This window comes from Delphinus delphis, chromosome 11 (genome assembly GCF_949987515.2).
Source record: "Delphinus delphis chromosome 11, mDelDel1.2, whole genome shotgun sequence".
Lineage (NCBI taxonomy): Eukaryota > Metazoa > Chordata > Mammalia > Artiodactyla > Delphinidae > Delphinus > Delphinus delphis.
In genome coordinates this window covers 90,456,560-90,471,847 of record NC_082693.1, presented here as the reverse complement: position 1 = coordinate 90,471,847, position 15,288 = coordinate 90,456,560, and the positions used below count along the sequence as shown (strand labels likewise).

General features: G+C 38.3%; 1 protein-coding gene across 14 annotated transcripts in view; it reads left to right on the top strand.

The window, feature by feature from the left end:
- RBFOX2 (RNA binding fox-1 homolog 2) overlaps positions 1 to 15,288 on the top strand; it is a 262,455-nt gene that overhangs the window by 187,469 nt on the left and 59,698 nt on the right. For all 14 annotated transcript variants that reach the window (XM_060025570.1, XM_060025568.1, XM_060025579.1 and 11 more), the window contains one exon: positions 9,745 to 9,969. In XM_060025570.1, coding sequence (XP_059881553.1) covers positions 9,745 to 9,969 — 225 coding nt within the window. The remainder of the gene's footprint in view (positions 1 to 9,744; positions 9,970 to 15,288) is intronic.

The window sequence follows — 15,288 nt, the reverse complement described above, 5'->3', positions numbered from 1 at the left end:
GTAACTGGTTGGTTGCCAAATTCTTGTAATTCCACCACGCAGCATCTCTTGATTCAGTTTCCTTTGCCCCACTACATCTGCCTAGGCCCACCTGTCTTCTGCAATATGTTACAAAAGCCTCCTGGTTGTCCCCCCCTCTAGTACATTCCACATACTGTTATTATATGAGCTGTGCTTCTGCTATTCCCCTATTTTGATGGTTCTTCACTGCCGAGAAATAGTAGTTAAAATCATCAGTATCGGGCTCCCCTGGTGGCGCAGTGGTTGAGAGTCCGCCTGCCGATGCAGGGGACACGGGTTTGTGCCCCGGTCCGGGGAGATCCCACATGCCGCGGAGCGGCTGGGCCCGTGAGCCATGGCCGCAGAGCCTGCGCGTCCGGAGCCTGTGTTCTGCAACGGGAGAGGCCACAACAGTGAGAGGCCCGCGTACCGCAAAAAAAAAAAAAAAAAAATCATCAGTATCTAACTGATTTGGGTATTGGGATACTCAGTACACAGAGCAAAATATCACAAAGGATAATGGAGAGGTTCCAAGTAAGTCTAGTTGACTGGAAAGGTGGTTAACTCATCAGCAGAAATAAGAAAAAGAACGTAACAGATTCAGTTTTTCTACATACAGAGTTTGTAATGTTAGTGGGATGCTGAGAGCGGAAGGACCCGAGATGGGTGGGAAATGGGCACCCAGAAGACCTGGACCTAATCAGCTGGGAAGCTGGGCCCCAGATAAAGAGTTTGACTTGTTCTCATGTGAACAATCTTCACAACAACTCTCTAAATAGAAAACCCGGTTTGCAGATGAAGAAACAGGCTAGAAAGGGTTGAGGTAATTCATCCATATCTGGTAGGAGGTATAGTTGGGATTTGAACCAAGGTCTGTTCTTCAGGCTCATACTCTTTCTTCTTTTTACTTTACCTCCCATGAAAGCTTGGGAGAAAGGGCATGGTTGGACCTAAAAAATAGTTGGAAGTCACTCTCCTAGGTGGGTGATTGTTGAAGTTCTGGGATTGCTGTGGGAGACTGACTGATAAAAGGGTTGAATCTTGGTCCTTGGGTTATACATTTCTCCTGTTTGACGGGACCTATTTACTGTGATAGTACGTTTGAATATAGAATTAAAACATTTAGCGTATTTCACATTGAACACCAGAAGACTATAGATAACGTATCGCCTCTGTTACTCCATGTGATTTAAAGGAGAAGGACATCATCCCTAACTCCTATATTTGCACAACCATGTATCTAAAGCACAAGCACATAAATGTGGATTCCTTTCGTTACTAATAATATTCTACCAGTTCTGTCTTCCTTCCCTAACACTCTTCTCCCACTTGATATCAACCCAAGATAACATTTGTTTCATTATGTATTATCCCTCATGGCGCTCTCTACTGTAGCCAAACAAAGCAGTTCACTGCAGTGCGCATATATGTGACTTTCCATCTTAATCTTCCTTTATTTAAAAAATGGTAACACTTAATATTTATTAGGCACCATATTTGATTCTACATTGTACAAAACTGACCCCACTCATTATAATGAAGCTTTTAATCTAATAGGAGAGATGAGACACATATCTAGGTATGTTAAATATAAGGCTTTGAATTTAAATGTCATGTACGTGTTAGTAGTGCATGCTAAATGCTATGAGAATATAGGAGTGGAGGAATTATTTCAAACTGGAAAGGGCAAATGCGAACACTGAAGGTCCGCTATTATTAGACACTGTACTAGTTAGGTACTTTTGATTTTTTAATTTCACTTCAACCTCACAGTAAATTCTGTTATGTCCATTTTATAGTTGACAAAACTGAGGCTTAGTTTCTTGTCCAAAGTCACACAACTAAGAGGTCCCAGAGTCAGGGTTCGATCCCAGGTTTATTTGGGTCTAAAGCGTAATCTCTTTCTTTTATACCTGGCGTCAACAAACTATGGCCTGCAGGCCAAGTCAGGCCCACTGTCTGCTTTTGTAAGGCTCATGACATTCTCACGTTTTAAAATGGTTAAGAAAAAAATCAAAAGACGAATAATATTTCAGTGTCAGTGAATGAGGTTTTCCTGGAACACAGCCACGCTCATTCGTTTACGTGTTACCTAGGGCTGTTATCTACTAACAGCAGAGGAGTTGCATCAGAGACCATACAGTCCAGAAGGCCTAAAACATTTCTGTCTGGTCCTTCATAGAAAACGTGTGCTGACTCCTGCTTTCTACCGTCCTTCTTCTCTAAGGATGGCTTCATGGAGAAGAGATTACTTGAGTTGCTGAGTTTTTTAGTATAATGAATATTCATGATAGAGGATATAGCATGGGGGAAAGACACAGATCCCTACTGTTGCAGCCTGGCTGTGATTTGGGAAAGCACCATAGTTAGGGAATATTCTAAATTCATTGCAATACAGAATTATAGTTAGGAGTTGTGTACGATATGACTGGGGACAAATGGTTGAGGACCCCACTGGAGCTGCCACAAGGAGTAGTGACTAGCAACATCAGCTGTGGAATTGGCTTAGATTTGGATTTGAGTGGTTAGCTGAGTGGTTTTGGATAAGATACTTATTAACCTTTGAAAATGTCAGTTTCTTTATCAGTAAAAGGAGAATAATGTAAAATACCTACCTTTTAGGGTTGTGAGAATTAAATGAGTTAATATATATAAAGTGCTTAGAATATTGCCAGACACCTAAGCAGCATTCATTGAATATAAGCTGCTAATACAGGTGAGAGAGGGTCTAGAGGAGTTTAGAATGTATTTAGTAGGCAGTAGTGAACCTTGGTTTGTGTCACCTATGTGGTACATACATATTGTTCTGAACTGTATTGAAATTTTGCACACGTTTACAGTAGCCTCCCTAATGTGATTGTAAACTCCTAAGAGGCAAATTTTTAACTTCTGTTATAATGTCTTCAGTGCCTAAAACAGCTATGTACCCACAGTAGTTATTTAGTGCATGTCTTAGAATTGAAATGGAATTTCAAATATCTCTTCCAGCTAGTTGATCATTCTAGGAACTTCTTCAGTGGATTTTTCTTCTTTGCTAGTTGGTTTCTCTATCACTGTAATAAGTTTTGTATATCTGTAGTTTTTCTTTCTCTTCTCTTTTTTATTTTTTTGGCCATGCTGAGTGGCATGTGGGATCTTAGTTCCCCGACCAGGGATAGAACCTGCATGCCCTGCATTGGAAGCACGGAGTCTTAACCACTGGACCACCAGGGAGTCCCTGTAGTTTGTTTTCTTAAATATTGTTCCCACAAATACATGGTCATTAAGGGTTGTTTTTTAATTTCACGTGACATCCATTACAGTGACATTCAGTAGGATTTTAATACTTTACTAAGTTGTGGAAGGTTGGCCCGCAGTCTACCTGGTGCTTGTAGTGGTTGAGAACAACTTTTATTGAGAGTCTAGGGTTTTAATCGCTTAATGTTACCGGTTCTTCACAACAGTATAATGGCATTAACATTGCTATTTTACAGATTAAGAAACTGGAGCACAGAGAAAGTAGGTAGTAACATGTTTAAATGTTTAGAGCTATGGTAAGTGGCAGAGCTAGGATTCAAATGATCTTCTAACCATACACTCCAGCATTGCCCTTTGTGAAATACGAAATTTGTTGGGTCTCAGATGGATTTGATAATATTTTAGGTAATGTGAAAGTAGTGGAATAAACAAATTTGTTTGCATTGGCAGATAATACATTTTCAAAAATTATTATGTCTTCATAATTTACACGGTCCTTTCCTGCACGGTTATCATCTTGAACCTTAACTCAAAAACGGCATCACTAAAATCGTTGAGTTGCAGTGGCCTGCATTCTGTGTGAAATAAAATACTGTTTTTGTCCTCTCAATATTTAATTTCTCTCCTTAAACTTTTGTGTAGATAATATAATGACAGTGAGATGGCAGAGTATTGAATTGGTTTGTTGAAGGATTACTGAAATATCAAATATAACCCGGATTTGTCTGTTTCATGTAGCTCTCTTCAGAGGTTTTTTTTTCCAGTCATTTAAAAGTAACTTTAGGGCTTCCCTGGTGGCTCAGTGGTTGAGAGTCCGCCTGCCGATGCAGGGGACACGGGTTCGTGCCCCGGTCCAGGAAGATCCCACATGCCGCAGAGCTGCTGGGCCCGTGAGCCATGGCCGCTGAGCCTGCGCGTCCGGAGCCTGTGCTCCGCACCGGGAGAGGCCACAACAGTGAGAGGCCCGTGTACCGCAAAAAAACAATAATAATAACTTTAGAAAAACAGTCTTCTCACTCATTTGTGTCTTCTTACTTTTTCAACCAGAGAGTTAGAAATGTAGGTAGGTTTTTCTGAAATTTGGAAAATCTGACTTTTTAGTATAGTTGTAAATTATGTTGCTTCTGGAAAGGCAGTTAACCAAAGAATGTCTCTGTTTATAATTTCCTGCCAATCCCTGTAGTGAATTCATGTGGATAGTAGGAGGATTGGATGCATTCTGCTCTTTCTGTCCTCACAGTTAGGTTTCCACACAATGGGGACAACATCTTACATGTTCTGCTTTATTGAAAAAAATATTATTATTGTTATGAGGGGATAAGGAGAAATAGGGGTTGAAGTTTTAAATGGCGTGGTCGGGGAGTTGACATTTGAGCAGAGATGTGAGGGAGGTGTACAAGTCTACAAACCCTGGGATACCTGTGGCACAGGACTGCCCTGGGCACCGTGAGGGGTACAGGGCAGAATAAAAAATAGTCCTTCTTTCAGAGCATTTTCATTTTAATTGGATACACTGATAAGAACTAAAAGGTAACTGTAGTTTATTTTTCCTCTCATCTTTCACATAAAATCTTAATTTATTTTCTAGGGAAGAAAGGAGTTGTAGATAAATCTTTATTAGATTCTTGTTAGGCGAGGTAGAAATTTTATTTGCATAGTACTCCCTATTGTCTATTTTTTAATCTTGTGGACAAGAAAGTTAATAGACTACTAAATTAGGAAAAAGAGAAATTGTGTCTAGTTTTGTGGGCTACAAGAAAAAGTTAATTCATTTTCTCAGATGAGATATACTTAAACTGCTTAGCCTGTGACATTAAAACATCTTCATATAAACTTAGAGGTAAATTCTTGCCTAGAAATAATCATGTGGACTGTTATCTCTCATAGTTTGTCCGTGAGCTGTAGTGCTTCTCTCCTGAACTTGTAACTTTGTTTTTTTGTTGTTTGTTTGTTTGTTTGTTTTTAAATTAATTTTTATTGGAGTATACTTGCTTTACAATGTTGTGTTAGTTTCTACTGTACAGCAAAGTGAATCAGCTATACGTATACATATATCCCCTCCTTTTTGGATTTCCTTCCCGTTTAGATCACACAGAGCATTGAGTAGCGTTCCCTGTGCTATACAGTAGATTTGAACTTATAACTTTGGAATATAGCCTGGAAATTTAATAGAAGTCTGAAAACCATATAACATTTTTAAATTATAATAATGTATGCCTGGGGAAATTTTTAGACATTGCAGAGTGTATGAGCTAAATGCAAAATCACTCCTATCCGAATTTCATTCCTATAGTATATAAACATAGTGTTTTTTAACATTTAAAAAAAAAATTCCTGTGTGTAACAAAATAAACTACCAAGAATTTCTTCTTGACCTCCTAACAGAGGTTTGCATTTCCCTTTTTGCGGGGGAGAAATAGTTCAGCCTCTGCCTGTCTTGCATTTCTTTGAAACACATAGTGCCAAGGCCACACGTGGATCCTAGAAGAAGGTTTGACCTTCCTTCCCCCATCTCCCACTGCTAATTGACATGTTTATTCAGTTGACTGAGCCAGCTTTATCAAGACTGCCTCTGCGGGAGAGTTAATATTGTGCTTTGTGTGCCAGAGCAGCGTCCCCAGCAGGGCTGAGGTGGAGAATGGAGGCTGTGGTGAAAGAGAAGAGAAAGAGGAGCACAGTCGGAGCATTAGAAGTCCCCTTTGCTGTGTTCATCATAGCTGGGCAACAGCATCTTTTAGCCTTGGTGTGTTATTTCGTAGACCCGTCCTGTGTCTCTAAGAGTATATTTATGCCTAGAGTTGGAGTGTAGATCTATGGACACCTTTGGCGCTCTTATTCACCTTCATTCACCAACCCACCTGAAATGGAATTTTCTCTTTTGTATCTGTCCTCAGGCCAGCAAATCCCGTGAGGTCTTCTGAAGCAGTGTGCTTCATGTGGGTGGGTGGGTGGGTGGGTAGGTAGGTAGGTAGCACTGAATAATTTGAAAGAGAAGGAAGAGAATTATTTTATTTCCTTCTTAGGACACCCAGAATAGCTAAGGAGAAATCATTTACAATACCCTGACCTTGAGATCATGAAAAGAACTTATTTAGTGATGAGTAACAAGAATGATTTTTTCCCTGAAAAATTATGGGTAAAAATTTAAGGTCTTGCTAGCATAATTTTTAAGAACTAAATAAAGGGAAGGATTTTTATGTAAAGCAATCCTTAGTACCATGTAGACGTGATTCTTAGACACCAGAGACAGCCTGAATTTTGATGCTGTATAACTTTAAAATGAAAGACAAGCCTTTTTGTCTCTAGATAATGTCACTACCATTTTCTTAAGAACAGCACAATAATTCAGTGCTTCAGCATATGAAGCTTCCGCTTCCTCTTACTGGTTACATTTTTCATTTTTCGTCATTCTCTTTTATATAAAAAATACTTTGTAGGCTTTATTACAAAAGTAATATGTACTTATTAGGAGCACGAGGAAACTTTGGGGGATTTTGGAGAGATATGTTCACTGTTTTGATTGTGCTGATGATTTCATGAGTGTACATATGTATTTCAGAACTTACCAAATTGTACACTATGAATAAATAGCTGCAGTTTATTATAGAATTGTCCCTCCGTATCCACAGGGGATTGGTTCCAGGACCCACTGCAGATACCAAAATCCACGGATGCTCAAGTCCTTTGTATAAATGGCATAGTATTTATCCTCCCATATACTTTAAATCATGTCTAGATTACTTATAATACCTAAGACAATGTAAATGCTCTGTAAATAGTTGTAAATACAATTTAATAGCTGGACTATGGCAAATTCAAGTTTTACTTTCTGGAATTTTTTTTCCTAATATTTTTCAATCTGTGGTCATTTGAATCCATGCTGCAGAACCCACAGATATGGAGAGCTAAATGTATATGTCAATTATATGTCAGTAAAAGTTTTTAATATTTTTGTGATTTGATTACAAAAAATTGGACTTATGGTTAATATGTATTTCAATTTGTTAATGAGATTAAGCACTTCTATCATACAGCCATTTGTATTTCATCTTCTGTGAACTGTTCAGTTATATTCTTTGCCTCTTTTTTTGTTGATTTGTGTGTTTCTCATCAGTTTGAATAACTTACTCTTGACTTAGTGATGGTAACCAGTGTGTCTGTCTTACCTTTGCAGCTCTTTTCTCCAGTTGGTTTTTCTTTTGACTTTAAAATCTTCCCCTCCTTCCCATCCTCTCTTCTTTCCTTCCTAACTTCCGTAACCAAATCTTTTTTTTTTTTCTGGTTTGTAGGTTTCCTATCATACTTAAGAATCCTCCCCACCGCAGTAATATTCCTAATATTTCTAATATTTTCATAGTTTTAGTAGTTATATTTTAATTTTTTTTTTTTTGCATATGCAGGTTGAGAGTTGAGGTTTATTTTTTTCCATTGGGTATTCAGTTTTTCACTTATTAAAAAGTCTTTCCTTCCGCCCATTGAATTGACTTGATGCCTAAATATTCGCTGTAAATGTTTATGTCTATCTCTGGATTCTTTTCTATCTCATTTATCTATTGTCTGTCTTTAAGCCAGTACCACACTGTTTTGATTACCATCACTTTATAAGTCTTGAACTCAGGTAGTTTGTGTTCTTTTTCAGAATTGTTGTGACTATTCTAGGTCCTTTGCATTTCTATATAAATTTTAATAACAGCTTGTCAATTTATGCAAAAATACCTGCTGAGATTTTGATTGTGTTTGTGGGGTTTGGGATGCATGGTCATCTTAAGAATATCCAGCTTTCCAATCTATGATTATATATTTCTCTATTTATAACAGCCTTTGTACATTTGTTCTGTTTTATTTTATGCAGATTGTCGTAATGATGGTTGAACCTTCCTTTAAAAATATTGTGAGATCTTTCTCCAATTCATTTTGTTTGCGACAGTATGAGTTTATTAATGGCCATTAAGTTAATGTTGAAAACCTGGGATGATGTTTAGACAGTGCTGCTGAAGTTCTGTTTCCTGCAACTCTCAGTGGGTAGAGAATCCCTTCTTAAATTGAGGGGGAGAAAGGATAACCGGGAGTGAGAAAGAAAGAAGAATAATTACTTCCTGGTTTGAAGGAAGTGATGCTCATGACTCGGAGGATTTTCTTTGATCCCTAATGATTTGATATCTAAAATATAGGGGGGGGGGCTTCCCTGGTGGCGCAGTGGTTGCGAGTCCGCCTGCCGATGCAGGGGACACGGGTTCATGCCCCGGTCCGGGAAGATCCCACATGCCGCGGAGCGGCTGGGCCCGTGAGCCATGGCTGCTGAGCCTGCGCGTCCGGAGCCTGTACTCCGCAACGGGAGAGGCCACAACAGTGAGAGGCCCGCGTACCGCAAAAAATAATAATAATAAATAAATAAATAAATAAATAAAATATAGGGGAAGGGGAAACCTATCAAAGTGCTAACATTTTTAAGCATTTGACCATCTCTGCCAACTACTTCCAGAAGAACAGTGGCTCCAGACTTTGCAGACTTGTATATCTTTAGTAAAATAAGGGCTCTGCCTTTTTTGGAATAGAATGGGAGGTCAGGAGGTCAGTTGTTGAGAAGAAAGGGCTTTATGAAATCTCTTACACAAGGTTTAAACTCCTCTTTTGTATCTGAACTTAGACTGAACAGAAGTAAGACAGGGGCTGTGGAGCCAAAATGGCTTCTAACAATTTCCTGTAGTTACTGTATGTTTAGTGATATTGCATGTATCACGCTGGATCCTAAGTAAACATCTGGGAATGGATGTCATGTGGAGAGGTATCCTGCTAGCCTTGTAATGCTAGCAGTAATTATGAGAAATTTTTTTGTCTGGGGAATTTTTTTGTCTATTTCTAATTTAAGGAAAGGGTTTTTTGTTGGTTTATTTTTTATTAACCTAGTAGCCAAGACTTAAATAAATCTCTACCTTGAAATCCAAAGGTTAATTTTTTTAATAATGTGATTTCTGCTGAACTCTGTGTTCTTAAAATCTAGAGGTCTATATTGTCTGGTTTTGAGAATTTAATTTATACTGTCATTCTGCCTATTGCTATGAATTGTAATTTAGTGAAATTGATTTGTTTTCCCCTAAGAATCACTAAAGGGATAGAGAGTGTTCTAAGGAAAATACTAATGGTCCAAATGAATTTCAACTCTTGTAATTTATCTTCTGTGAGAAGTTTCCTGGCATTTAAAATTTTTTGGTGTAAAGGAAGATCTTTGGCCCTTTGGCAACTAGGCAACTTTAATATGATCACGGACCTGTCTAGAAACCACAAATAGACCGAAGTTGGGTGTGTTTGTGTGTCTCCATACGTACACCTATAAGTATACATATAGCAGTATTTCCCCTAATCCTGAGGCAGTACGTAAGTGTTCCATTTTACCTGAGCAATGAGAGAATATTCAGGGAATTTTGTTCACTCACCTTAAAAATAATTATATGATGAGAATTTAAAGTCAATTTTTCTCCTTATTTTCTCTTTCTCTATTTGTTCTAGGGTAACCAGGAGCCAACAACAACTCCTGACGCAATGGTTCAGCCTTTTACTACCATCCCATTTCCACCACCTCCGCAAAATGGGATTCCCACAGAATACGGAGTGCCACACACTCAGGACTATGCCGGCCAGACCAGTGAGCATAACCTGACCCTCTATGGAAGCACGCAAGCCCACGGGGAGCAGAGCAGCAACTCACCCAGCACACAGAACGGATCTCTGACGGTATGTGAGTGATGAGGTGGCGAGCAGAAGGCGGCGTGGCGTGTCGTCATCGTTGGTCGTATTGAAATCTTCTTTTTAATCATCACACCAGAAAACTCTTTGAAATAGTTTTGCATTTACATTACATTACATAGCGCTTATGTAATTTCAGTTCTACTCTAAGCAGTGTAATTAGAAGATAAGGATTTAGCATAAAACTCACGGTCATTGCCCAGGAGCTTACAGTCTAGAGAGGGGACAGACAGTACAAGAAGGTAAGTACAGTGATGGGAGTTAACTTAGCAGGATGCTGCTCTTTTCAGCTTCACAGGTAACCTTCGTTTTGTGGAATCTCATGGTCCCGTCTCTGTCCTCATCGTACAGAATCTGTCAGCAGCATTCTACACATTGCCTCCCCCCTCCTCCTTGAAATACTTAGTTGTTGGCTTTCATGACGCTCCCTGTTTCCCTCCTAAGCACTAGAAGCTCTTTCTTGGTCTCTTTTGTTGGTTCCTCTTTCTCTGTTCAGCTTTTAAATGTTGTGGTGCTCCAGGGCTGAGTCCTAGGACCCCTTTCCCTCCTATTTCATATGCTCTCTCTGTTGTATAATTATACTACTGAATTCACCTAGTTGCTCAGGCAAAACCTACAAGTCATTATTTCTTTATTTCTTTCATCTCTACATCCAGTCCATTAGCAAGTCTTGGTCCCCATAACCCTAGAACATTTTCTTAACTTCAGCCTCTTTCTCTTCATCCTAAGACCATAGTCTTAAGTGTGCATGATTAAGAGCTCAGCACTTCTGCCAGAGTTTTTGGGCCTGAGTCCTAATGTGACTCCTACTTAGCAGTATGACCTTTGGCCAGTTATTTAATCCCTCTGCCTTGGCTTGCTCATCTGTAAAATGAATAGCACCTATTTCAAGTGGCTTTTAGGAGACTTAAAAGAGTTTAATACACGTGAGGTGTTTATCATCATCGTCACCACTCTAGTCCAAACCTCTTCACTTATTTTCTATATTACTGTTGCCTAACTTATCACATAGCAGCCAAGATACTTTTTTTTTTTTTTAATGAAAATAATGCTAATTTCCTGCTGGACTCTAATGGTTTCCTAACAGAATAAAATCCAGACTCTGTACTTGGTTTACTAATCCCTGGCCCCAGCCTACCTCTTTGACTTCATCTCTTACTACTTAGTAAGCAAGTAAAGGAAGTGTCATAAATTAACAATAGGTGTGTTATCACATCATACAGATCACTTCAAATGATTATGAACTCACAGACTTAACAGAACTGCTGGAAAAGAAGAAAAAAGAAAGAATAAAATACATAAATCAGAGGCTTTATCAAGGTATTTTAATGACTAAGTCTATTTCTTAACTAGTTATCAGTCTTTTCTTTTTTCTATTTTCTACTTCTTTTTAAGTCAATTTTGGTAATTGATGTTTTTCTAGGAATTTTTCTATTTCATCTTATTCTTTTGGTATAAAGTTACTCATAATAATAATCCCATTTTCTGTAATTTCTTTAGCGTCTGTAGTGATATCCCCTCTTTCATTCTTGATTTTGGTAATTATGTCTTCTTTTTTTCTTGGTCAGTCTAGCTAAGGTTTATTGATTTTGCAGCTTGTTCCAGAAAACCAGCTTTTGATTTCATTGACCTTTTCAAAAATCTGTTGTGTTTATATGTCACTGATTTCCGTTCTGATCTTTACTACTTCCTTCCTTCTACTTGCTTTGGGTTTGATTTGGTCTTTATTTTCCTAGCTTCTTGACTTGCAATGTTGGATCATTGATGTTGGAATTTTATCCTTTCTAATATGTGTTTAAAGCTATACCTTTCCCTTTAAGTTTCCCTATAGCTGCATCCCATAAAATGTGATATATTGTGTTTTCATTTTCATTCAGTTCAAGATATTTTTAAATTTTTCCTTTGATTTCTTCTTTGATCTTGGTTTACATAGACGTGTGTTGTTTAATTTCCCAATGTTTGAGGATGTCTCAAGTTTTTTTTCTTTAATCCCTTTGTGCTCAGAGAATGTTCTTTGTATGATTTGAGTCTTTTTAAACTTAGTGAGACTTGTTTTATGGCTTAGTAGGTGGTCTGTCCTACAGAATGTTCCTAACCAGTTGGGCCTTTTATCAATATGAAATGTCCCTCTTTGTCTCTATTAATATTTCTTGTCTTAAGTCTATTTCGTGTGATATTAATATAACTACTTGAACTTTCTCATGATTACTATTTGCATGACATCTTTTTCCTTCATTTTGTTTCAAACTCTTTGAATCTAAGATGTGTCTCTTGTAAAAAAACATAACATCTGGATCTTACTTCTTTTTCCAGTCTGAAAATTATTGCCTTTTTATCAGAGCATTTAGTCTATTTACATTTAATGTAGTTGTTAATGTGTGTGGATTTATGTCTGCCATTTTACTATTTGTTTTTATATGTCTTATGTCCTTTATTGTTCCTTCTTTACTGATTTATGTTAATTCTTTCTGTACCTTCTAAATCCTTTTGTGATTTTTTAAATTAGTTATTTATTTGTGTTATTTATGTATTTTCTTAGTTCTTGATCAAGGATTACATCTTTGAGTTATCACAACCTGCTGATGGCTGTGTGTATATGTGTGTGTGTGTGTGTGTGTTATTCTGGTAAAATATAGCAGCTTTGATCCAATATAGCTCTATCCCTCACCATCCTTTGTGCTGTTATTGTCATATATGTAGATAGATAGATAGATATAGATATATATATAGAGAGAGAGAGAGAGCACTTCATATATATATACGAAGTGCTATAGTATTACAGTTACTACTTTAAAAATCTTCTATTTTTAAAGAAATTTACCATTTCCAGTGATTTTCTTAGCTTCCTATGGATTTGAGTTATTTTCCGATGTCATTTCCTTTCAGCTGGTAGCACATCTTTTAGTATTTCTGTAGACTAGGTCTGCTTGAAACAAATTTTCTGTTTTTGTTTACCTAGAATACCTTTATTTTGTCTTCATTTTTGAAGGCTAGCTGTAGAATTCTTGGTTGACGTTTTTGCCCCAACTCCTCAGCCCTCTGGCCTCTGATGAGAAGTCAGTTGTTAATCCTGTTGTTGTTCCCCTGTATGTGATGAGTTGTTTTTCTCTTGCTGTCTTCAAGATTTTTTTGTTTGGCTTTGGCTTTGAGCCGTTTGGCGCTGATATGTCTAGGATAAATCTCTTTGTTTTATCATACGTGGAGTGCATTGAGATTTTGAGGTCTGTAGATTGTTTGCCATCAAAATTAGCAAGTTTTTGAACGTAATTTTTTCAAATATTTGTTCTTTCCTTTTGTTCCTCCTCCTGGGACTTTTGCTACAAGTAATGGGGATGCTTGTTCCCCACAGGTTCAGATTCTGTTTGTTTGTTTGTTTGTTTTTAAGCTGAATCTAAACAGAATCTAAGGTTCTACTCATTTTTCTTCAGTCTTCTTTCCGTTCTTTTGATTGGATCATTTCTGTTGATCTGTTTCAGTTTACTCTTTCTTTTTTCCGCCATATCAAATCGGCTATTAAGCCCATCTAGTGAATTTTTATTTTAGTTAATGTACTTTTCAACTCTGGAATTTTCATTTAGGATTTCTGTATCTCTATTGAGATTCCTTACTTGTCATCGTATTTCCTTTAATTCTTTGAATACATTTGTAATTGTTACTTTGAAGTCACCTGCAGACTCTAACATCCAGTCCTCCTCAGAGCCCGTTTCTAGTTACTGCTCGTTTTCTTGAGTTGGGGCCACACTTTTCCTGTTTCTTTGCATGTCTTGTAACTTTTTAGTAAATTAGACATTTTAGTAATATGTTTTAACAACTCTAAAGTTTTTTGGTTTTGGTTTTGTTTTTGAGAGGTGTAGGTGCGTATATACGTGCGAGTTTTAAATAGTTTGCCTGTACTTAAACTGTGGGCTCCTCTGTGGTGTGCAGCCGCTGATGTGTCTGCTTAGTGATTTTCATTCTCGTTTTTACTTTTTAGCCTGACTGGGAGTCACCCCTGTGTCTCCATAGCCTATTGGTCAGCCAGTGATTTGGGCATAAGTTGTGCTTAAGTAAGCACCTGGAGTGTGGAAAGCTTCCACCCTCTGCTGATCTGGTTTTGGGTTGGGAAGTGCATTTCACAGTACAGCCAGTTCTCAAGTATGCCTTGGCTGTTTCTTTCTGTTGGGCCCTTTTATGTCTCCCCTCCTCATCTGCATATGTTCACAGTCAGCCAGGGATGTGAGGAGATCATATCTAGTTATTCTACTATTCTCTCATTTCCAGGATCTTCCCTTCAGATTTCTAGCTGATCCACCACTCACCCCAATCAGACCACAGCCTCAAGCTAGAAGAACTATATTTCCCCTGTTAGGTTCCCACCAAGTGTGCCACTTTAGCAGACAAGTCTGTGGTTTTCTACTGCGCCCCCCACCCCAGTACCCCAAGTGGAGTCCGCCCCCTCTGGCAGCAAAGCTGCTGGGTTTTGTGGCCCAGCCCTATCCTGATGAGCTCTCCCGGAAGAGCTGAGGATTAGAGGGTGGGGTTAGTGAGTTGGAGTAGGCCCAGGCAATAAGTTTGTAGACTCCTTCATGTTTTACTCTAAAGCTCTAGCAACTTTTCAAGAAACTTCTCTATTTATTTTCTGCCTCTGATTGATTTCCAGGACCGTGAAATGACTGACAAGTGTTCTTATTGTTTTGAGGAGAGGATTCACTGACCTCTTCATGCCATCAGAGCCAGAAGTCCCTTCCTTGAATCACTTCATGGTCGTTTGTACTGCACCTCTCCTCACCACTGCCCATTTATTTCTCTTTCTCTTTTTTTCCCTATTGCCACCGTTTCCCATTGTTTCAGATTCCTGGATTATGTGTCTCTAATGACAGTATTAACGGCGAGCTCTGTTCCTTAATATAAATATATACAGTTAAGACTTCTGTTCTTCATCCATATTAGAAACTATTCAGTATATAATTTTGCATTATATTGACCAATTTGAGTTTCTAAAGATGTATTGAAATAAGATTAGGAATCCTTATGAATAGATTGTGAATTTATTGGTGCTGAGGAGAAAATGGAAAATCCTTGAGTTGTGCCTGCAAACAGAACACAAGTTCTGTCATTTTAGGAAGTTGCTAACAATAAAATGGGAAATTATTAGGAAGCTCTGGTTGAAGATACTTCTTTTTTTTTTTTTTTTTTTTTTTTGCGGTATGCGGGCCTCTCACTGTTGTGGCCTCTCCCGTTGCGGAGCACAGGCTCCAGATGCACAGGCTCAGCAGCCATGGCTCATGGGCCCAGCCGCTCTGCGGCATGTGGGATCTTCCTGGACCG